At 40.2% G+C, this 25,437-nt stretch overlaps 1 protein-coding gene across 1 annotated transcript in view; it reads left to right on the top strand.

Moving 5' to 3' along the window:
- The window catches only part of ANKH (ANKH inorganic pyrophosphate transport regulator), a 108,991-nt gene that overhangs the window by 45,114 nt on the left and 38,440 nt on the right, over nt 1-25,437 (top strand). The window contains exons 2-6 of the mRNA XM_050315916.1: nt 11,670-11,886; nt 20,250-20,368; nt 21,467-21,550; nt 24,007-24,177; nt 24,761-24,895. Of these exons, the coding sequence (XP_050171873.1) occupies nt 11,670-11,886; nt 20,250-20,368; nt 21,467-21,550; nt 24,007-24,177; nt 24,761-24,895 (726 nt within the window). The remainder of the gene's footprint in view (nt 1-11,669; nt 11,887-20,249; nt 20,369-21,466; nt 21,551-24,006; nt 24,178-24,760; nt 24,896-25,437) is intronic.

Below are 25,437 nucleotides of genomic sequence, written 5' to 3'. Positions count from 1 at the left end.
CCTCTGTAGAAAGGCTGTTATTCAGCAAAAAACATTTAAGGATTACTGGGACTGTATCTACAGTTCCTCGTTTTATGGCAGAACCCATCCATGGTGTGTCTGATCACCTCTTTAGCTGGAAGAGATTTAAATTTATTTATTTATTTATTATTTTGTGAACTTGGGGCTAGACACTTTTGAAATCAGATTAAGCATCAAATTATACCACATATTTGGCATAATCAAGAGCACTCACAAACACACCTCGTGACTGCGCTTCTGGTGAAGACTCACACCTACTAGACATAGAAATAAAAGTTACAAGGCTTGCTACAGGCCCATGGGTGCTTCCAAGTCTCTCCTTCCCTGAGGGGAAGGCTGCCTGTATACTACTTAAGGAATTCTGCTACTGATTTGCTGAAGGTGTAACAGAATTAGTTATTGTCAGGCATTTAAAAGTTACTACCGTGAACTCCTGGCTCTAGGGTTTGTTTGTCCCAGTATATTCAGAAAGAATGCTTTTTTGTCTCCCTCTTATTTATGTGTTACCAAGAGGTACAGAGGAAAAGCTTGCAGCATTGATGCATTTTCCAATTCTCCTTTTTTTATTGAATCCAGTAAGGATAGGGCATGTCTATCCTGATTGCATTTCAAATCAACTGGTATTTCACCCATGTTTCCATTGTCACAGAAAGCCATTTTTTATAACAGCACCAGTCGGGCACTCAACTGCCATGAGATGATAACATAAGCAGCAGTAATCAGGTTTTCCCATGGCATCCCACTCTTCTAGGTCAGAAGGGTATTTTCAGCCTTGCTTGTGTAGAAATATTACTGTGCTTCCCCTTGTAAAAGACAGGGCATTTCAAAAAGAGTGCATGATTTCAAAAGAAACTTCTTGATTACCTGTGTTCCATATACCCAATGTCTGGAAAAAACCCTTGTGCAATAATTTCATTGTGAGTTGGCTTGTTGACTTCATGTAATTGGATACTGAAAGAACCAGTCGAGCTATTTTTAGAAGGAAATGTTAGCCAATCCTGTCAACAACACCTGCAAAAACCAGGAGAGAAGTTCAAGGTTCTCCAAACTTAGACTGAGGACATAGAAAGTTAGATTTTCTGAGAAAAAAATTTACTTTGGAAAAAGATTATCTGTTCTCCTTTTTATCTTCCTCCACATCCACATCTTTACCACCCACTTCCCATTTATTTTAAATAGATTCTAGAGGCAGAATTCTTGGTTTAGTGAGACTGTCTCTTTCTGCAGATATTGAAGTATTGGAAAGTTCTGTAATAACTGGAAATACTTCAAAGAGTGTACTTTGCACCAGCTTCAGGGAAATGAAACCACTGCCACTATCCACAGTTTGTTTTCAGGTCCACTGAGTAACTTTAATTTCATCCCAATAAAGTTGGTACGAAGAGTAAGAATGGAAGAGAAAGAAAACCAGATACAAATGGAAGGTTTTCTTACTGTTGTTGAGGACTTTATTTACAGTGGGTGTTTCCAGCAGCGGAAACACCAAGTTTGTATTTAGGCTGGTGATCTGAGTGCCCTCTATTTGTCACTTCTAAGCAACCAAGACATGAGCTATTCTGGCAGCTCTACACTTGCAGTCTCAGGCACTCACAACTAACAAACTCAGCTTTGTGTAGCCCAAACTGTGCTTTGCCTAGCCGGCAGCATGCTGGAGGGAACAGCTGCTTAATGACAGACCTTAACCAGCCGTGCTCCCTGCTCCCGACACAACAGCTGATGAAAATATCAGACCTCACATATGTTCTGCTCTGCTGAAGCTGGAGCATAAGTAACAAGACTTTGGTGGGCCACATGGGGAGATAAATGCTTTAAGAGTAAGCTAATGGACAGCAGATAATTGCATAGTGCACTAAGTACACATAAAGGTAGGGCTGTACTACATGTTCACGGACAGCTGGTCAAGCTCCCACTTCTGAAGTCAGGCACAGAAGCCTTTTTTGGTGGTTATGTGTATTTTTTGTAATCATAGTTGCTTTGACATGTACTTTTTAGATTGTTTGGGGGATTTTTTACATAGTGCAGTACTGAGGAGGATGAAAGATCAACCTGCAATTATTTGCCTTTCTTCTTCCTAAGCTCAGTCATTGGACAAGTCAAGAATTCTTTTCATTTGCTCAGCAGGCTCCTTACTTCTCCAGTCTGCAGTGAGAGAGAGAGCATTTACCCAAGCTGAACGAACAAAACCTGCCAACGTTTGCTTTGCTTTTCTTTAGTCTTTCATCATGTACAAGAAATGTTCACTAAATGGCAGACTCGGTCACTTTACTTATTTTGCCTAGCAGACATGCATGATGACACTTTGAGAGAGCTCTGAATGACTAGGGGAGCTACACTGACAACAGAAGGATCACAGTTTGTGAGCTACAGTTACTTTGGTCTGCTGCTGACTAGTGATGAATTTGAACTATACTGGGGGAGGGAAGGAGCAAGGACCAGATAACAAAAGGTAGTCTCCCCTAATTCTCACATATTCAGTTTTTGAGTAACGAATTTGTGCTTTAGTCATGTCTGAAAGCGATTTGAGGAAAGAATTCTGTTTCTACACAGTCTTCCCTTATCTGAAACCATTTTGGTCCCATCCTGCACAATGTCAGTAAACTTTACCATCTTCTGCAATGAAGACAGCCTGAACATCTGCCACTGAACTATGTGTCTCAAGGATTTATTTTCCAAAAGGATCAGCTGCTTATTTAACAAGAGGTTCCCTTGTAGGACATCCATCTTGGAGGCTTCTACTTCTTTCTTACACCAAACCCCAAAATACGTGTTTGCATGCCCATACTCCAGTGAAGTAACCTGTCTCTCCCAGCTGACTACCAGTGCTGGCTATAGCAAAATCAGTAATTTTAGCAATAGCAGCAGTAGGATAATCTCTAGAGCAGCCATGAAGTGGTAGTATAGTACGAGTGATGATACTAAAGGATTTTGGTGCCTTGAATATGATTGTTGGCTTTCACAGAGTTTGCTGGGTTTAATTATTACATCCCTTAAAATCCATGTGGAAAGGGAATTGATAGGAAATGTCAAGTATTTGTCTTCCAAGTATGAAGACATGGCTCCTAATCACTAACAAAGAGTGGAAACTGTATAGAAATAAGAGAACTGAAGCAATAAAAGGAAATTTTATAGATCTAGCCTCTAGGGTCCTTTTCACAAGTGCCAAAATTGGAGAATGAATCACCTCACAATTCCTGAGAGAAAGTATTCTTAGCAGGGTACTGCAGCTTCAGTTTGTGGAAAGAGAAATACTTTCCCTTTTGCTTTGAGCAAATACAGGTAGCATTCCTGTCTCACGGTTCCTTAAGGGCTTGTACCTATATGGTCTCTGCTGTGTGGTGCTTGACCTTCACTTTTTTAAGCCTGTTGCTCAGAAGCACACTTGGCACAACTGAAATACAGGCAAGATTTCTGTACAGTTAAAGTAGTTCAACAAGTTTTACTGAGCTCATGCAACGCATACTTTGCAGGTGCTTGGTCAAGTTTTGGTCTGGTTTAAAGGGATTTTTGATAGCCTCTGAAAAATATCAGGAGTTCTTACCAAATGCTGTATGCATTAAGATTCTTTGAACTTGAAAAATTTAAGGAGAATGGTTAAAAAATTTACAAAGCTAGGAACAAACCTCATTAATTTCCTGTATTCCTCCAGCTGGCAAAAGAAGTTTTGCAGATATGTTGAAGTATTTGCTTGGATTTTTTTTTTCCCAATTTGAGTATTTACCTATTTTTTTAAGGGAGTCTTGTAATTGTGTCAGGTGACCTTATGTGAAAAAATACCACTTAAGAAACTACGTATAATATGTGAAAACACGGAAAAGCAGAAGCTTCATATGCAATGCATGAACTTGGAAATACAAAAGAAACAAACACAACATCTGAAAATGCTGAACAGGAAGGGTGAAAATAGACAAATGGAGCTAAATAATTTCTTGCTATGATGTAAAAACATAGGTGAGTTATTGTGAAGGTCAAGATCTTTGGTCAAGGTGAGGAGAAGTGGTACTGAGTGATGAAACAGAAGATTTTCCGGGAAAGGAAAGGAAAATGTGGGAAGTTGAGTCAGGCTGATGCTAGCAGTGTAGTCTTCCCTGGCAGGAGAGTCTACTTTAATGTGCAAGGGAGGCAGATGTGGATCTTCAGATGCCAGTTCTGGTGGCATGTTAAGTTCAGGGTGAGGGTGGCCTCTCACCTTGGTTGTCTAGGAATGGTGTGGGGTCTCCTCAACAACATATCCCAGGTGTTCAGCCTGGGCCAGCGCTCTAGGCTGGCTCCCAAGGGCCCCTTCCAACCTGAACCTGTCCTTGCATTTTGGAGCCTAGTGAGGTATGATCATCGAGAAAGTGGCACTCTCCATTTCAGGATGAGAGAGCCATGAGCAGTATTTCAGCAAAGGCTGAGTTAATGCTAATAAAAAGGCAATATGCCAGAGTTGTGAGAGACTGACAGCTGTGGGAGCTGTGTAGATTAGATTTGCCGGGCGCATATAAACAAGTCTTATAGCAATCCTTGCAGAGATTTAATTTATAAACATGAGAAAATGTGATTTTATGAAATGTGCAACTGATAGTAAATCAGCTTACTTTTTGCATTGGGGGTATAATGTGAGGAAGAGAACAGAGCCTATTTCTGTGGGAAATTAAAACCAAAAGAAGGAGCACTGCTGTAGATACTGTATCACTTGTGATTAAGGCAAATATTCTTTGTGGGTAGATACATGTGATATGCATTTGTATCCTCCCCAGTGTTTTCTAGCACTTAAAGTAATCAAAATGGAATTTGGTGAAGAAATGATAGCTATTCCACTGGGCATTTTTCAGAGACACGGAACCGACCTTCTCCTAGTTTTATGCGTCCCAATTTATGTCTCAGTTTTATTTGTCTATACTCATAGACTTAGAAACAGAAATAGCTTTTGAGAAGAAAATAAGTCTTTGACCTCTGCATGAAGAAGATCTGAAGACAACCTCAGCCAAGAGTTTGCCATGCTTATGTAACATAATCACAAATGTTTCTCACCTTTGTAGATGAGCTCCAGGGAAACCTGAACGGAAAGCTTGCACACTGCTTTGGGAGCAAAGCGTTCCCTTGCATATTTCACCCTAAGTACATTTTGTACAATTGATTATCACCAGCCAGAGTATACCAGGAAAGTCATAATGCAGAAGAATATCTCATACATGTTAATTTTGCTTTTGTCATGTTCCCCTAGAAGCACTGCTTGCCTAAAAAAGGCCAGGAAAAGTTAATAAGTTAATGCTAATGATCTCACCTCATGGGTCGTGTTTCTCCACAGCCATCAGTGGAAATGGCAGTGGTTTAAGTTGTCTTCATACAAGTGTTGGGCATCCCTGTTCCATAGGCACTACATAGGGGATGTGTCCTGAAGGACTTCCCACCGTCATGGCTAATAGCTCTCTTGGCTTCAGGATCAGTGTTCTCCACATCCCACAGGGAGGCAACCACCTGCAGCAACTGATTCACCTCTTCACCATTTTTTCCTGTCATAAATATTCTGAAGCTTTGTCAAATGTAGCTTGAAAGGAGGCATGTTTTGGCTTCACTGAGTCTGGTTTCTTTCCTGTAGTTCTGCACCGCTGTCTTCTGCAGTCTCCTGTGGCTTTTGTATTATTCTCTGCCTCCTTGTGCTGTTTGTCTTTGAGTCTAACAAAGGCAGGAGGTGCCCTAGGGGCAGTGTGCCATGGCTGCTTCTCCAGCTCCCAGACATGTCCTCCTCTGCCTTAGTTCTTGGCATGGGAAGAATTTCCCATTTTCACTGATGTGACTGTTGCCACTGCTGCCCTAGTTATTCTTACACCTCCTGGCTGTGACTGTTTGAAAGTGCTGTTTCCCCATGCATCCCTGGTCAAGTGAAAGCTGCAAGTGCTCTGGTATTATGTTGTTTTGGATTTAGAGAATGTATTTTAGTTTCTCCCAAGACACGCTTTGATACAGCCTGGACATTGGATAGTGAGTGGATAGTGGCAGTAAGTGAAACTGAGATCCTAATCATGGTCACAGGGTAACAGGCATTTCTATTAGAGTAAGAACCTTGCAAAAATTTTCATTCTTGCTTTTTATTGCTGTTCAGGAATGTGAATGGGGAAAAAATCGCTACTGATTGCATTCTAGTTTTAATGGCTTATTTTTTGTCTTTATTTTTTATTGTTTGTTTTGTTTTGTTTTGTTTTGTATATGGGCTTTCTTCTAGGCCATATTCTCGTTACTCAAACGGGCAGAGTAAATTAGATAGCAATTTTTTATAGTCTAACTTCTTAAGATAGAATGTGACAGTTGCCCTGCATTTTGAGTTACAAAGAAGCAAGTGCTAGAAGAACTTCAGCTCTCGTTTTTGGGGCAGTCCTAATGCTCAAGAACAGCCTCTCCGTAGATAGGCCACATACCCTAGGGATGTCTGGGTGTTCCTCTCAGGACAGGCATCTTGTCTTCCTTCAGATGGGGGTTCGGAGCTCTGGTCTCTTGCTGGGAACTGGGATTATTTCTGTGGGTTGAACCACTGTCAGCATTTGCAGTGCTGTGGGCAGGCTGTTATCTCACAGCCAGCTTTCGTAATGGAGCAGGGGGAAGTAAAGTTTGTTAACAGTGGGCTAATAGGAATTGACCTCAAATGGCATTTCAGTCATCTGACGCATGAGCTACATTAGATGCTGACTCAAAATTAGATATACTGAATTAGGGTGAAAGCCTTGCAGAACGAAACAAAACAAACCCCAAAACAAAAGACCTAAACCAATGAAGACTCCTCAGTCATAATTTTCAGGATACAAGGTCTGAGTACATCTGCCCCTACAGGGCTCTTTCTTCATATAATATGTTTGGGCAATCTACTTGAGCCAGAATAAATGTGTGCATGTTATTTTTGCCCAGTTTTCTCCCACTTCGATGCCTGTGTATGTGGAGGTCTTACAGAAACCTGTGTCAGAGCACTAGCTGTTTATGTCAAATTGCCTATCAGGGGTTTCTGCCTTTATGCTTTTACCAGAAGCAGAGATGCAGATGTGATAATGCTCAGGTTGTCACCTACACAGTGGTCTGATTATACCCTGCTTACAGAGCATCAGATCTGTCAGGTGTCCTTCTGGCAGCGGTGACAGCAGGAGGCAGAACAACCAGAGCCAGCTGGTACATTTGATACTGAAGATTTTAGCGTGACAGGACTTAGAAAAAGAAAACCAACAATCATCAAGAGAGATTATTTGACACAGGAGAAAGACCATCCTCTACATCAGCTTACTCTTTACCTGGATACGTTGTCACTCTTCCAGTTTCTTGGGAGATACCAGGTAAGAAGATGTAGAGGGAAGGGTAACCATTAAAAATATTTGCTGAACTGAACATACAGTGGGACAAGATACTGCCAAATTGAGTAGATTTCTGATGTCACCCTTGGGTAGATACATAGCCTGAACAGACTTGAAAACAACTCAGCCAAGATCCTAGCTTCAAACTGCACAGTCAACGGTTAACTTCAAATGAAGTAGAAAATGTGCCCTTCTAGTTAGATATAGACTACTGAAATTCTATGCAGTATGTGAAACAGTTTTAAAATCAGAAGAAAACCTATACAATAGGTATTGCTTTCTCAGTGAATTTTTTTTAATGTTTTTATATGTCTAAACCAATATAAAGTAAAACATCAGTCATCCAGTAGTCTTTGGGAAGAGAGGATCATGTGAGCAGTGGTCAAAGTCTATAGAGCCAGTTCAACAGATGGACTTTGAATTTTGCAAACAGAGATGTGTAGCCGTAGATTGAAACCAAACCTTTTCTACCAACATTAGTGAATAGAGCTAAAAGCTTATGCAAAATAGGACAAGTTAGATCTTTGACATTTTTCTCACAACTGTTGCTATTTAAATCACTGCCTTTGCATGCAAAAGTTTGTTGGATTCATCCATTGTGCATGTCCTAGAAGTTTGATAGAGGTCTCATATATTCCTTGTAAGAGGATAAAGCCAGCTGCAGTATCCAGTTGTTAAGATGTGGTTACTGACTTGAAATGTTATTAAGTGTATTATTTGGTATTCTTCTGACTTGAATCTTTTGGATAGGAATTTAAAATGCTAGCCCTCTCTGATTTTAGTGAACATTAAAGACAGCACACAATTATTCATTAAAAAAAGGCTCAAAGGGTTGTTACCATGTCCTCTAGTAAAGATTTCATCTTTCTAGTGATAACATAATGTGTTTTAGAAGACATTGCATAGAAGCAGCTGTAGATCTTGGTGCCTGCCTTTTTGATAAGTATTTTAGAAATATGACTTAATTCAACTAATCTGTCCATGTGTCTACCAGACTGTGCTCTGCCTGAAAGTGTTCTGTGGGGTTTTTCTGTTATTTCTAAAAGAAGGGTCAGCAATATCTGTGGCTTTGTTTTAATCACATTTGAAGAACTGCACTCTACTGTGACACTTTCACCTACTGCTGTATTAGGTTTAGTGGTTCATTAAGAACTCGGGAGAAGGTGATGTCAACAAGCGTCTGGATTTCCTAGTTATCCCATCAATTTTGGTGTGAATAAGCCATATCAAAATAGGATGATATCTGAAATATGTATGATCAAGCTACATGGTTGTTTTAAATATTGTCATTAGTATTATTACTACCTAGTTCTATGTGATTTAACTGACAAGCTACACAAATCTTTGTAGAGTTACGCTCTCTTGTGAATACAGATGCTACTGATGAACCTTTGTTATTGATTTTTTGTTCACACAAAAAGCATACAAAATAGAGTCAGATCAAAAAGTGGAAACCTTGCCCTGGTTTATATTGTCTTCCTTTATGACAGATTTAATTGGAAATCTAGCAGGAAATTAGACTGGAAAATTACCAACTGCATGGGTGGCATGCCATGAAAGATCAAGTATCTGCATCTTTCATATTGCACCCCTAAGCAGCTTAATCAATTATCTGGGATTTCTTGTGGGTTTAAGGATATTAAATATGACATCAGCAGCTTCAGCAGCAAAAATATTCAAAGGTACATGGGGTAGAAAAGCTACACAAGTTTTCTTATGGTGTTTGAATGTTGAGAATGAAGAGCCTTTTACATTGTCATCTAAAAGTGAAAAAGGAAAAGGTTACAGAAGCTAAACCATCTGTATGCAGCCCTACTGACTGTTCATTTCCTAAGGATCTTTCCATAGAAGCACTTAGGAGGATTGCTTTTTCAGCGCTAGCCTCTAGAGTATTTCATCATGTCAGCCAGGCATTCCACAAGAGTATAAATTAATGGCAACATTCCTCCTACAGAAGCCCCTTTTGTGTTTTGCCCCTTTACCTTACCTGGTACACAGGGTGTCTCCAGGGAAGATTACTCAGGAAGTTACCTACTTGGGCTGTCACTTGTTCATACAAAAGAGATCAGTAAAACCAGAGAGGGAGAGAAAAAGGAGTGCTCAAGTCTTTCTGTCTGTCCTGCTTAGGTGGAAAAACTTAGTTACCCCGGGGCCAAAGTCATATGGAACTGTTTTCATTGGCATGAGGTCTGTGCTAGGCAAAGATTTGTCTCTCTGCACAGGCATCATAGTGGCAAGCCTCTTGACAGGATGTTATTTCTAAAGCCATATTTATCCCATGGCCTTGTCAGAAGTAGATTACCATCCTCCACAGACTCTAGTATTCTGTAGTTGTACAAAGCAGGAAGGAATCACTTGTGCTTGTGAAACTGTGCTGGAAATAATTCATGTGATGAGAAGTTTTTAAATTAGACTGCCTGAAATTGGTTAGCTGTTTCTCTTTACATTGAAGCTGCCAGAAAGATTTCACTTTTGACAGAAGTAAAGAGAAGGGAAGAGCCATGACGAAGAAACCTTTTATTTGGCATAATCTAGGTTTATTTGCCTAATACTGGCAACAACAACTGGGAGATTCAGCACCTCTAGCAAGTTTAAATTAAAAAATTGTAACTCTCTATACACCTTGATACCAATTATGACATCATCCAGCTAAACCTAACTATTCACTTCAGAGGCCACAGTCTTCCACAAATTGTTTGAATACAGTTTTGTGAACCCACTAGTGGTTTTGGCATCTGCAGATTAAATACCATTTGAATTCATATCAGTAGATGGAATTATCTATATCCTATGAGAGGTTACATATAGCAGCAGGAGATATTCCATATCTAACACGTGGTGTTTTCAGGAAGGAAGAGACTGAAGCAAGACAGATGAATACATTTGGAGCCTCAGGCATTCAGGTCAGAGCATATTACAGGAGGGAGATTTGGCAGACATCAAGGATGGAGAAGTTGATATTTTCTACAGCTTTTTTGCTATGTTGACAGTGCAGCTTTAGTTTCAAATATTAATCATGTCTCTCAGGAAGAGTGGAAAAGAACAGTAGGAAAAATGTTCATTTCTGCTTCAGGGATGCAGTTTCTTTTGAAATAAATGGGAGTTGCTTGCTTGTATGGTTTTTGGAAGAGAAAAAAAAGTCAAAAGACTGCAACAAAAAGGCTATTCTTACATTTGAAATGGAAGGACTTTGCCGCAGTTATGTGATGATACTCTACCTGGTTTGTTCATTCAGAAAAAAGTGGTAATAGGATGGCTGAGTAAGTGGATAGACTGAGGTGGGCTGGCGAGATGTTCCTGGTTGGCCTCATTGCCATGGCCCTGTCAGCATACATCAGCTGTAACCCATAGGAGCTAAATACTTGTTAAAATAAGTCATATTTCTTCCTTCGTGCTTTTTGAATCTAATCTTGCTTTAGCAGTTTGCTGGGTGTATCAGATGATTGATGTTGTCACACTGCAGATAAAATCTATCATTCTGTCATTTTTATTCAATATTTGAGAAGCATTTTGGTTCAGGATGGAATCTGAAGGAATGTTACACATTTTTAATATAGTTCACCTTAGTTATAAAAATAATGCACCTAATTCTCAATGATTCATTGGCATACATTTCCTTATCACGGACCTAGAATGAATTAGTATGTTAGTTGTACCTGAATATGTCTTAAAAGATATGTGCTGTATTTCTTTCTAAATATGCTACAAGGAGATGTAAATTAATATAGCATCAGAACCTTGTAAAATAGATGAAAGATCAGTTATGTTTAATCATGGGCATACTTGGCCTCATTTCATAATAAAAGTCGTAGACTAATATCAGCTATTAACAACAATTACGTGTGATGTTGTGAAAAGCTTGTTACACTGAAAAAAGCTTTTGAGCTTCTGAACTTTGAGCAGTTAATAATGTCAGAGTTTTTACCTGTAAAGATGACCTGTAAGGACTGTGCTTTGCTCAAATCAGGGCTGATGCCTCAAAGTGGTATTTCAGTGACTTTGTATCACCTGTGATTATTAGCAGGTCATAAAATTATTCTAAAAAGGGAAGAGACTGACTTCTGGTATAGCTGGGGTTCCATTATATACTTTAGAGACAGATATTTACCTTATCTTAAAGTCTACTTGACTTGAATTTAGTCTATATTAAATTATTTTGCCTGACTAACAGGTCACAAGCTACTCCTGCTGAATCCAGAAAAATAAAGTCCATCTTGGGGTGAAAGCAATGAGAGCTGTACTTGCTTGTTCCTTCAGAAGCCAGATGCAGAAAATTGTGTTTGGTATACTTCCACATGTGCTTCATTATTTGCTCTTTCTGTGTTTCCACAGGCCTTGAATAGGGGCATCGCTGCTGTCAAGGAGGATGCTGTGGAAATGTTGGCCAGCTATGGGCTGGCATACTCCCTGATGAAGTTCTTCACGGGTCCGATGAGTGACTTCAAAAATGTAGGTCTGGTGTTTGTGAACAGCAAGCGAGACAGGACCAAAGCAGTTTTGTGCATGGTTGTGGCTGGCGCTGTAGCTGCTATATTTCATACCTTAATAGGTAAGGTCACTTCACATCTGGTTGTGTCATTTCACTTGCTTCCCTTGCCTGTTCTTCAAACTGATTAATCTGTAGGCTTAATATTTCATTTGTAAGTGCAACAGGAGATGCAAAAGAGATGAAATCTCTTGGACTGGTATCATGCCCGTCCACACAATTTTTTATTACCTTTTAAACAAATTGTTAAGGATCGCATTCCACTCACAGGGCTCTCCTGCCTGGCAGCTAAACATGCTGCTGATCTCTTTCAGTCAGGTGTGTGAGCAAATCTTTGGCAAGGTTGACAGGTTGCCCGAAGCTGATAGCTCAGTATTACCGTTAGGTAGTGATGATCAACTAGCAGTATCTGCTGGAATGGGTTTGGCAGGATTTTAAGGTATGCTTGGTAGAGGTGTCTGTCAGTTCTTGGTGGCATTGTCAGTGCACTCCCTCTGTACCTATCCCTTTGCTACTTACCTCACAGTACAAAACTCAAAGCAAGTGGTACCAGCATGCTCATTAAAATATCAGGTATTACTCTCACTACTGCTAGTCATCGTCCACTTCTGTTGAATAATTAATCTGTAAGGGAGGAAGTAGTTACTAGGAGTACCCTATACCAAACTGAGGCCAGCTCCCTGCATGTACTCTGACTCTGAAACAATTTAAATACACAAGCAGACGTGAACTGAACATAAAAAGTAAGACAGCCTCAGGATTTGCCAGTTTCCGAGAGCCTGGAGAAATGGGATGTCAACTCAAGCATCAGCCACAGCAATAAAAAGCCATGTGACTTGGAAGACTTTTAACTTCACCCTCTCCAAGAACTGCACCGGATTCTCTGCACCTTCTGGCCGAAATCTCTGAACCTCAGCAACAAGGAGCAGGAGATGCTGGAGGAAGAAGCATAAAGGGCATTGCATTGAGCAGGTAAAATCCCAAAAGCTAAGAGTTCTAAGGGGTGGGAGGGAGGAAGTAATGTGACAGCCTATGGAGCCTCATGTTGTTTGACAGGCAGTAGAATTGGCTGACCAGCAGTAGGGGTAATTCCATCACAGAAAAATGGGAGATGCAAGTGTAATGGCAATATCCTGAACTGCCTTGAAATCACAGAGTGGCTGGAAGTGAGGCAGCATTCATTATCAGTCTGTATTATCAGTATCTCAAGAGCAACATGTGCAGCTGTTGAGCCTATAGTGTAAAAGAGACTAGACTAGAGTAGACCAGAACAGAATTGAATAGGACTATTTCAGTTCCTGCATGAGTAGGTACAAGATGCATCTGGTAAATTCAAATGAGTCTGCTCTTATCCTTTAACAGGCTGCCAGCTATAGTTACCAGCTTTATTTGCCTCCCAAGCACTACAGTTTATTGACTATCACATCCCTTATTCCACCACTGATACGAGAGCCCTGTGTTATTTACCTCTGCTCCATGTTATTGTCACAATAAATGCTTACAGTAATGGCTCACTAGACATGGCAACTCTGTACCAGGGATAAGCTGTTTCTAATTTTATAAGCTGAATACATGCATTCAAGTTAATTTAATTCACTGATAGCGATTGGTCACTTCCTCAATTAGTTTATATTTGAGGCTGCTTTATTGAGTCAGTATTATGAACTTTGGGCCATTTGTACATTTGGCTCTTATGTTTCTTTGCTTGGAATGTTTCTTCAGCCCCCAGAGCTGCTCTTCTAGTTGATCACTTGCTTTCCTGCCAGTACTGGTCAAAACTTCTGGCTTTGCCAGCTGGATAAAAAAATATTTTCTAGCCATCCAGTATTTTATTTTAAGCTAGGATAGATTTTAACAAAATTTAAAGTATAACTGTCAAATTTCCAGGTGAAAGACATAACTGGATTTTCCATGTGGGACTTCTTATTGAAAGGAGGTGTTTGGAACAACGATTGGAAAACCTGCCAGATAAGTTTCTTGCCTTTGCCTGGAAGTTCAGAACTTCTGAAATGCCCTCTGCAGATACGGGGGAAAAAAAAAAGGAGGCTGTGCTTGCCATGCTTTAAAGTCCTGAATTAAAGGGCTGTACACAATCTTTCAGCTGCTTATGGTGACAGACTGCAAAATATTTTTTAGTATTTTAACTTGCCTATGCCTGAAAATATGCAAAGGCCACAGCAGAGACTGGCAGAGTGCCCAAGAGAATGGAGTTAGTCAGATTCTAGCACCAATTGCCTGGGCGATGTTGCCAAGTTTTATGTTCCAAGTTTCCTTTGAACCTGTTTCAAATCCTGATTATTCTGCTCTGACCCACAGATGCACAGCCTGCTTAGCAGGAGAAAGAGAAGGAGTCCAGTGACAGGCAGCCTCCTAGGACCTGCAACTACTCCCCAGCAGCTGCATGCCTATCACAGGCTACCTACAGGAGACACAAACACAGGATACTGATGCTCAGTGGATGAAAAAGAGAAACAAACAACACTCAGGGGACTGAATTTCTTCCACATGCCATGAATATAGGGCTAAGGAAGATGACATGACTATCTGCCATGGACTCTCAAAGTCCGGGAAGAAACAGGAAACAAAAAGCCTGATGAAATACAGAGTATCGAAAGTCAGAAGGAAGAAAACAAGTGGTGGTAGAAACACACTGACCACAGTGAATCACCACACTTCCAGCTGTGATAGAGACTATTTGCAGTCTACACACACAGTTCCTCACAAACAGCAACCTCTACCCATTTAAAATATCAAAACAGACTGTCTCACCCACCTGACTCATGCTTCATTGCTTCAGCACCAGCTCCCCACTACTGCTTCCCCACTGGGCCTCACACAATCCTCTGTGGGAGTGACTGGCTGAGCTAAACCACTCGAACTCACAGTTGCAAGCTCTGGGTCCCCACCACATTCCTATGAGCATCTGCAAAGCCCTCACCAACAGTGCCTATCACTTCCCTGTACAGGTATCAGTAAGAACTGAGAACCAAGTTGACTGAAGGGATTCGAAACCATATTCTCATCCCACTTATAAGGCTGCTGCAAACCTTGCTCAGTACAGTATTCCTGGATTTTCTGTTTCAGATGTGGTCTGGAAGTAGAAGATAGTATGCTGCCTTCCTTCCATTGGGCTATTTTGGGGGTAGATACTGCTGCCAGTTAGGGTTTCCTGGTGGGAAGTTCACTATGTAGCCAGGATCTAAAGTGTCTCATTATTTCAGAGACTGGCATTTTGGTGACTGTAAGAGAAGGGATTCAAGATGCTAAGCCTGTCTTTGCATATTTTCAATTTCTTACTAAATTGCCAGCTTGACAGAGGAGAAAAGTAATTTATATAATATTATGCTAACATAATGCATTTCTTAAGTGTTGCTGGCAAGCCCTGCATACTAAGTGAGCCCTTTTAACACCGGTGTCATGAAGGACATGCACATTTTCTTTCACAATAAAACAGCATTGTTCAACTTTTCACTAGTTTACTGAGTAATAGTATACTGAGAAAGTTTATTTCCTCTTGAATAGCTCTCTGAGGTTCTGGAAATGACAAGGCAGAAGTTATTCAGAGCAAATATCCTCTTTGCTTAAGCAGATATCCTTAACTGATGCCGACTACACCATGATTGAAAACTACATGAGAGATCATGGTCATCACCAGGAGAAAATGGTTGGAACTTCAGTAACCAGTAAACTTTAGTACAGGTTAACTTTAGTAATCTATAGCCCATGTTTTACTAACAGGCTAGTGGGCATGGGCCACTGCAGCACAGATTGCACAGGGGAAAATTTAGCAGCTTCTAGTAATCCCACTGATCCTTTTGAACTTCCCACATGCATGTACTGTATGTACATGAAAGATCTGCATAAGAAGTGAGACATAGGTGTAATCCCACCAATTCCTGTGTAACACTACTGGAATTTTCTAGAGACTAGATGTTACAGAGTGGGTTATGACAAGCTGAGCTATTTTTTCCAATCAGTCTTGTTCCAGTGTGCCCACTGTACTGGCTCATACTAAACATTTTGCCCTGGAAAAAAAAATTACAGGAACACAAATCAGAATATAATCCATGCTTGCTTTCTTTTTTTTTTTTCCTTTCTAAAATTAAAATGTTACTCGTTAAAAATTTGTCCTACTTCAGCATCTTCACATGGCCATTGTTAAAGCAGTAACGTGCTTCCCTGGCTATAGGGGCAGTTTCTTCTCAGTAAGGTACTCAGGGCAAAGGAAGAAAGCCTATGACCAAAGCACTTCTGGATAACAATTATTGGGTTTTATTTAAAACAGTGAAATTTTGAGACTTATGAGATGTTTTATGGCTTATATGAAGATATTTCAGATAAAACCTGTCATTGATAATGGGAAAATTAACTAATGCATTTTTGGAACTAGAGTGGAGCATGGAAAAAGGTAATTGCAGTAATCAGTCTGCACTGAGATGCTCCTAAGCTGTTTTGTTTTTTTTCTAGTTCATATAAAAATAAGCAAAAAAAACTCCAAACCACAAAGCGTTAAACACTCCAATCATCTGGGCTTTCACAAGGGGGACACACAAGCTTTTTCTTCTGTTTTAAATCAGGCTAATCAAAGACATAAAGAAAACTATATACACTATACCATCTCCAAATGAAGATTTGCTATTCAGTTTTATTTTTTCATGTCAGTATTTTCCTATCTGCCCAAATCACTTAGCTGAACAAGTTAGCTCAGGTTAGAGTATGGTGCTAATACCACCAAGGTCATGGGCTTGATCCCCATATGGGCCATTCTCTTAAGAGTTGGACTCAATGGTGCCTGTGGGTCCCTTCCAACTCAGCATATTCTATGATAGTGATTGAGAAACTCCTGATCAGCATCAGTTTTGGCCATGTGAGCGATCTTTCTGACAAGCAGCAGAATAGATTTTTTTACTTCTGAAGTCTCCAACTTCATTTTTAAAACTGGCAGCAAAGTATGAAAATGTCTAGAACACACTTTAACCCAAAAACATATTTTTTATCTTTTTTTTTTCCTCTGGTAAAGCTAGTATTGACATGTAGCTCCATGCCTGGAAGGAAATGGTATCACTTCCTATGAGGGTTTCTTTTATTTTTCCTGAAGATTGAAGTATAACATGTTCACTAGTAGTCGGCTCCAAAATAACTGTAATACAGCTGTTTGTCTGACACTGCTGGCATCATTAAGAGTGTGTTCAATTATTTTAAGAATATCTGAAGTTTATGTGGTAGTAATTGGCTTGTTAGAGAAATTGGTGTGGGGAAGAGGAGATTCAATTAGGTATACAGTTTTCAATGTCATTTCTTAAACTTCTGGGTCTTAAAACTCAACTGGAAAAACCAAAAGCAAGAATTTCTGCTTAACTTCTGTAACAAAATTGATCCATAGACATAGCAAAATAAATTAGGTATTAGAGGAGAACAAACAGGCAGCTTGTCTTAGAGTTGGACTTCTCTGTTTTGGTTGAAATTATGCAAGAAATGGGAAGCGCCATCTGCTTTAGATTCATGTAATGCTCTTTGGCTCTGTGGTCTATGTTATTAATTTTGTACTGTTCTTCATAATAAGTTTGTAAGGTTGGCCAAGGTTAAGTTCTAATTGCATCAGCAATTGCTTGATTCACAGCTCAGTGACACATGACTGTATATTTGTTAGTAAAACTCAGCTTGCTGAGTCCATCTTTCTGAGGATGGAAACATTAATGGACACCAGCAAAAGTAATTGTTTGCTTTCACTGACATGTGAAATAGTTGGCCATTTTGAAAATAATGTTTTAAGCTTAACAATTATGATTTTGAAACCAAATTCACATTAAAAGTGCAATTAGACTTTTTATTGATAGGGGGAGAAAAAAATCCTAAAGCTTACAGAGCTCAGTGCTGGTATCCCTAGAAATCTTAAAAATGTGGTGCTGCAGGCTGTTATAGTATAAGTCCCATTGAGAGTGCCTTGTCAATAAACTACAATCCTATGGTGAACTGTTTGATCCTAGAAGTGAGAGTAGTTTTCTGTGATAGTAAACTTTAAAAAACAAAAAAAAGGAACATTGCTATGGCTTTTAGAGCCAAAATGTTACTTATAACTCACTTTTTAAACACTTTAAAAATCTCATGTAAAGCAGACAAAGTGCATTGAGAGGATGGAGGATAACTTCTGCAGACTGCTATGCTTCTGGAATGGCACTGCTGGAGGAGGCTTCTCCACAGAAGCAGGTTCCCTAGCACCTGGACTCTGATTCTGTCAGTCCCTGAGTGGAGGAGAAGGTGGTGTATTTCCTACAGGAGTTTTTAAGTTTTTGTGCAACAGTGTAAAGCAACTTTAATGGAACATAAGAGAAAGCTCAATGAATCTGACCCTCACATGTGGCTTGCCTCACACACCTTCCAGATTTCTCTCCTTCAGTGAAATAAGTCGATTCAGAAATGTCCATGTATTGCCCTGCCATAGAAGCAGCTTTCAACAAGGACTTACCACACATAAGAGAGTTACCATGCATGGCAGAGAGTTTTCCAAACAGTGCATAAAGATTAGTGCATGGGTACTCACGCGAAAATAAAAATAGGCTGTGCTTGATGTTTGACTTAAGTGCAACAAGCACCTGAACACTTTAAGGAGCTAAACTGGCTTCCTTGAACTGAGGAAAGGTTGGAGTTTTGATTTAAAGTTCTTCCTCAACCTCCTTCAAAAGGAAACAAGGCTGGGAGTGCCCCAGGAAGATAGCTAAACAACTTGGGATTTACTGGGTGAACTTGGAGACTGAGGGTGTAACAATCATAGTTCAGACGGAAGACATATAGGTAGGGACCAGCACAGGGAAAAGGGGAGTTTTTAACATTTTTGGCATCTTTTGGGCAGTCCTGATTGTCTGGAATGAGGCTTGTGCCGGTTTCCAGTCTGTCGTATGACCTCCTTTTATTCTACTATCTTGTTTGCATTGTCTTGTTTGGACTCAAATAGTCCTTTCAGTTCTGTTGATCATTTAACTGCTGTATCCCTAAGCCATTGCAAAACAATGATGTCTAAAACTTCTCCTTAATTGCTTCCAAATACTGTTAATGAGTTATGAGAGACAATTTTAGGCTAAGGAGATTGAATTGGATGACTAGTGCTAGCATTTGTCATTTCATGTGTATGCATGAAAACAGTAACTTTCCTGAATGTTACCTATATGAACTGAATGAAACCCTATATGAAGATCTGTACAAAGATAAGAGAATTGTTATAGATGAAAAATCAAGTAGTGTTCGCATTTGAAATAGTTACTTAGAAAAGACACAAGTGGGAGAGAACTGAGGTAAAGGTCCCCCAGGCACAAGTAATTCTGACATTACTTGTCTTGGGAGGTTGACTTTACAGCCAAGTCATTCTTATAACAGCTATTACAAGTGTACAGGAAAATTAGGTAATGGTATGGAGGTCTAGAACATAGTCTATAAAAGGTTAAAAACCATTTGGATTATTTGACTGTCCATATTATATATGTATAGTTCAGAGACGCCAGTCACAGCTAGCTCTCCATTATTCCTTGAATAATAAGACTTGAAGGTTATTAAAACAACTGGATAATGTAGGTGCTAAGGGAACTGTAAACAGTTCTTTAGAGAGCTGTGTGGCAAGTCCCTGCATCTGTGCTATCTTCAGTCCAACAGCTTGGAAAGAAAGACCTTGAAAGAGATGTGTTGCCCAACACTGGAAGTTTCTGACTTGGGTTGAAATAGGACAGCGAAATAACATACTGGCAATCAGAAGTGGGAACCCCCTGATTTCCAGAGATGCCCTTTTCTGACTCCTGGCTCCTGAAGTGTTGGCTGTAGATAAGGAAAGAAACTAAGGCTGGTCAAGGCTGCCCAGGGACTGGACAGCAAAGCACACAGTGCCCTGACAGGTCCCAGCAGAGGTGGTCATTAGACAGAGTAAGGGAGAGGCATAATGAGTGTGATTTGTTGCATGCCTTCTCAAGTTGTAGTATCTATTTACAGCTTTGGGCAGGTTTATAGGTAATGTCAAGAGAATGCAGTGATAATAGATGGTTTCAGGATTTATAAGGCACTATATCGTATGAAATACACAATGCCTGGTAAAAACTGCTTTTCTAACAAAGAGCCTTGATTTAATGAAGGAGCAGTAGATTTTCTGGAGTACCAGTGTGTTCATTTAGCAAACAGATGTGACACTTACTACACCCATCTTCCAAACCAGCCCTTTTTATCGCTCCTCTGCCAAAGGTTACTTTAAAAAGAACCATGAGGGCACTTCTTAGTCATAAACAGCAGCTGGTAAGGCTGTAATACCCTGAAGCCCTTGCAGCTTTTTCCTAAGTGGATGGGTGTCTGAGCTCCAGGGCATCACAGTCGTTCTGGTACTTCTGTGTATCTCACCCAGAGCTCATATGTAACCTTTATTTTTCATTCGTATTCTTGTGTCTCTACAGCATATAGTGATTTGGGGTATTACATTATTAATAAGCTGCACCATGTGGATGAATCAGTGGGAAGTAAGACTCGGAGGGCCTTCCTTTATCTTGCTGCCTTCCCTTTTATGGATGCCATGGTGAGTGCCTGATTCAGAACTTAATTTTAATACCACTGTAACCTTTTTTATGGCCTGAGTTTACGAAGTCTGTTACCTAATGGGAAACTGAAGGTATGCAGAGGGAAGGTGAGTCCTTTGCAAGCAGTACCTGGACTCATCATCTCCTGCTACACAGAAAAACCATTTGGGTGGACTTAAAACATCCAAAGGTCATGACAGATGTCAGAAACATCAGTTGTATGTCAGAGCTACTGTATGTGCATGTTGGAAAGCATTGGTTATCTTGTGATTAGCTGCACTGGTTTTCTGTGTGACTTCTCGTTCCCATTCGTAGTGGAAGATTTAGATTTGCAATGCATTCCCAGATCACTCACAGAGCTCATAACGAATAAGCTCAATATTTTCTCAAAGCAAATTTGTTGGAAAGATATTTCTTACCATCCTTTTTTGCAAGCACAGCTAAGTTCAGTATATCTCAAATGACTGGGCAAGAGAGCCACGTGGGGAGCACTGCTGCTTCCCAGATCACCAGGCTTACTCATGGACTGCCAACATAAAAACGTGGCACTGCTCTTTAATGCTTTTACTTCTGTATAAAACTGGTAAAGGATAACCTCATGGAAATGCCTCTACCACTTTCTCTACCACTTTGTCTGCTTGAAACGGTAGCTGACAATAAATATAAGTTGGATCATTACATTTTCTCTTCCAAACAGGACACAGTATATCTCAGTGGACCAATGAATATTACACTTAAGAGGTGCATCCAGCTGGTGAATGAGAATACATTGGATTATTTATTATGATAATCCATCCTATGCAGCATCTCATTTATGAAGGAGTGGTTTCTTATTAGATCTGCTCAGAAATCTGTACAGTCTGTAAAATTTTTCCCATTCTCTCTGTCAGCCCTGGCAATGAGGAACTGAATGCAACAGTGCTTTTCTCTGCATTAATGGCTTAACGTTTGCAGAGGTTCAGACCAGGTTCTACTGGTGGAAAAGAGCTTTGCAGGTTGTTTGTGCACAATGTAACAACCAGAAAATACTATTCTGGGACTTGAAATAATTCACAACATCATAATCAGTTCCCAAACATTTCTTTGGCTTTTTTCAGGCATGGACCCATGCTGGGATTCTGCTGAAACACAAGTACAGTTTCCTGGTGGGATGTGCCTCCATCTCAGATGTCATAGCTCAGGTAAAGGCTCCTCCTAGAAGTCACTGTTCCCACTGTATCATGGACCAGATGCTTTCCTAACCAGGAACTCTCTTGTACAGATAGTCTCTCTGTGACTTCTCTCTCTTCTGTGAGCAAGACACCAGAAGAAGTAATCTTTTGTACTGTTCTGTGGCTGTTTCTCCATCATGTAAAGGCTGTTTGCTGACAGTTGGGATTTAGGATGGTGTCATTCGACTCAATCAAGTCAGTCCCAAACCAGCATCAGGAGGAGGGAAGCAGGATTGTTTAGGCGAGGGTTATGTGCTCCAGCACTTCCACAACCCTGTTTCATAATGGCTGAGAAACAAGTTGTAGATATATACATGTGTACCTCTGGGAAAAAGAAAGGTCAGGCAAAGAGACCACTAGCTGCTACCAATCCTGAGGCTGATGGAGTGCTTTAAAAGAGACATTTCTCCTCTGTATGTTCTCCCTTCCCCTTCTCACAGTTGCAATGAAATCCTGAGTTGGGAGGTGAAGACTTGATTCTCCAGTTCACCCATTAGTTTTGCACGTGCTCTCTAATCTGGTGAAATGCAGTAGTGTAAGTCATCTTTTGAGTGTCAGTACAGCACTGTTCTTGTTACTGTTCCAAAAAGTGAAGGCTCAGAACTGCAGCAGAAAGAGTCTGTAGTGATAACCCCTGAGGGATGTGGAAAGACCAAATGTATTTTGAGCTTTCATTTGTGAGGGAGGTGTTAACTATCCTGTTGCTTTGTACTAGGCACACTGGAAAAAACAACTTTCATGCACACTGCTGATGGCCAGTGTTGTAGTACTTGAGAAGCAATATACAGTGCTCTTTCAAAAGCATATATGAAAATATTACAAAATGGAGAGTCCCAGCACCTGTAAAAGAGTTGCTGTACTACCCCATTACCAGATGAATTGTGTAATGACTGGATTAGAAAGATAAAGCATCAAAGTACAACATCAAAGGAAATATAAAGTCAACAGCACTTAGTTCAATTTTTTGTAGCATTTTCCTCCCACTAAACATGAGAAAACTGAAAATGAGATTGAACTATTCAGTCAGTGGCTACTGCATGTTTGGCAGGTCTGTTGCACTACAGTACTGAACTAAGTCCCTGAAGATAATACCAATTACCTGCTCTTGTTCTGATGTGATCTACAAAGTTTTCTGGCCCTAGGTGCATGTCAGGTCATACACAGCTAAATACAGAAACAAATTCTTTTTTGGCCATGCCCTTTCCACGGCGGTTGGTGAATGGGGTGCCAGGGTTGGGAAGAGTAAGACACCTGTCATCTTCTCTCAGCAAAATATTACACAGAGCAAGAGCAAGTCCAGAAGACAAAAGTTGTGACTCTCCGTACACTCTCCACAGCTACATCAGTTCTCTACACAGGCAATAGTTGCGCAGGCAGTAGCCAGTTGTCCTTGGTTAGCTTCATATTCACACTCTTCCTGCCTGACTTTCTTTCTGTTTTCTGAAAAACAATGTTTTTGTAGGTTCAAAAGAGCAGTTTTGTAAACCTTCATAAGCCCTGTGGCCTGCCTCAGAAACGCTTGCAGAGTGTGTTTTTATTTAACTACTTCTTGAGCTCTAGCAATGAAGGAGAGAACCTGCACCTGAACAATGTGTATTGTATTTCTTTTGATTCACTTGAATGCCAGCATGTCCTAGCAGGGATTCTGCTCTTCACAGCACCAAACACAGTTGACTTTCCAGTTGTGCTCCCCATCCAGAGTCATTTGGAATTTAGCAGGCATGTAAGCACTCTGTACTTAACAAAGAGAATAATATCACATTGATCAATTCCTTTGCATTTTATGGATTGAGCACTTAGTCTTAAGAGGCTGTCTTATGAGCTGTTCATTAGCCCAAAAGTTCCATTTCATTTACATCCCTGTGCCACTCAGCTGAAGAGCAAATAATGAAATACTGAAATTTCATTCAAAAAAGTAGAAAACTAGGTTGACATAAGACTTCCTGCTCCTAAATGTTGAAGTGAATACGTTAAAACATCCAGCTTTTTAATTGCCACTACCCTCCCCTCAGATAAAAAAAATAAAATGGTAGGGCTTAGAAACTGACCGTAGAAGCACGTCTTCAGCCTCAGTGTATATCAGAATAGCACATTCTCCTGGAAGGACTGACACTCAGCCACATGCTTGCTGCCAGACCTTGCCAGACTTTCATGCTACCCTTCTCCTATTTATGGCTCATAGTTTAACACCTGCCCAACCTTCAAGTATGAAGTTAACTCTTGTTCTTCTCATGTGTATGACCAAATGCTGGGGAATCCTCATTAAATATTATATAATTTAATACCATAAACTCGAAGTCAGATAGATACTGTAGTCATGCATGGTTGTTGGTTCAGGTGGACTAGCTAGGAATCAGAGAGGAGATATGTTGGCCCTAAAGAAGCACACAGACAAATTATTAATCATTTATTTGTTTGCTCTGCAGGTTGTTTTTGTAGCCATTTTGCTTCACAGTCACTTGGAGTGCAGGGAGCCTCTCTTGATCCCAATCTTGTCATTATACATGGGAGCACTTGTGCGATGTACCACGTTATGCCTCGGATACTACAGGAACATACATGATGCTATTCCTGACAGGAGTGGGCCTGAAATGGGGGTATGTCTTAATAGCTGTGCTTTTCCAAATTCAGTAATTTTGATCCTGGGGGGTTGTGTTACTCTATTAAACTACTGTGTGTGAAGGGCCTTCTTTCTGTCCTGGAGGAAAAAAAATTCTCACTTAAAGAGGCATGGTAGAAACTGTTCTGGCAACAGTGTACATGAGACAGTGCCTTCCACGGTTTGGATGTACTGTCTACTGACCACCTCTGTACTGAGATGTAAGACAGCATAGAATGATAAGTGAACACCTTAGTTCACATGGAAGAAGATCTCAAAATTTCTCTTTTTCATCAAATGTCATATTGGTTTTCATGTAGCTTTGTCTGGTAGTCAGAACAAATTATGCAGATAGATACCTTAGGCATTATTTATTGGCATCCATGACGCATCTTCTTTGGAATCAATATTAATAACATGAGTGATAATATTTTAGGCTCTTCATGTTGAAAATTATTGAAATGAATGTACTAAACTGACAATGGGTGGGAAAAGCAAAAAAACCTTTCTCTGTGCTTTTGGTCCTATGCTACGTGGTTTTTTCCCAAACACACTTTATGTTTTTTTACCCTGTGTTGCAGGGAGAAGCTACGATAAGGAAGATGCTGAGTTTCTGGTGGCCTTTGGCATTAATTTTGGCAACTCAGCGAATAAGTAGGCCCATTGTCAACCTTTTTGTCTCCCGCGACCTAGGTGGCAGTTCTGCAGCCACAGAGGTAAGAAGTCAAATGAACATTAACATGGTGTTAGATCTGTGTTTCTCTTCTCAGCCATGCTGACAAGAGAAAATTGTCTTAAGTACATTTCTGTTTAGTATTCTTTTTATGCTTGAAAAGAAGACTGCTTGGACTCTTACCATGAGCTTTTCTGCCAGGTCTAGTGGGACTTCACTCTCAACAAGACCTGTAGAATTTTTTCACTGAACAGTGCCTGTGTCCTAAGTTTTCATGCTCTACATATACATACATATGCCCTGGAGCATCAGTATCTCGAAGGTTTTAGGACAGTCATCAGTAGTCCCATGCTCTGCTCTTTCCTGTCATGTATATTTTATGGCTATGAAACTACTGTTAGCAGTCAGTGCATCACACAGGAGCAGTGTGTGAAGAAAGCATTTTAAAAAAATCTGTTTCCTGGTTGGGATATGAAATTCACCCTGTTGTTTTTTTCTTGAGGAATTTCAGATTACTCTCATACACCTGTTGGGAGCCAGACTTCTGATTGTAACGTAGAGCCTTCACCAATGCACACCATGAGC

Source organism: Myiozetetes cayanensis, unplaced genomic scaffold (assembly GCF_022539395.1).
Source record: "Myiozetetes cayanensis isolate MyiCay16 unplaced genomic scaffold, myiCay2020 scf1, whole genome shotgun sequence".
Taxonomy (NCBI): Eukaryota; Metazoa; Chordata; class Aves; order Passeriformes; family Tyrannidae; genus Myiozetetes; species Myiozetetes cayanensis.
The sequence above is the reverse complement of the archived record's forward strand: the minus strand, read 5'-3'. Positions and strand labels throughout refer to the sequence as shown.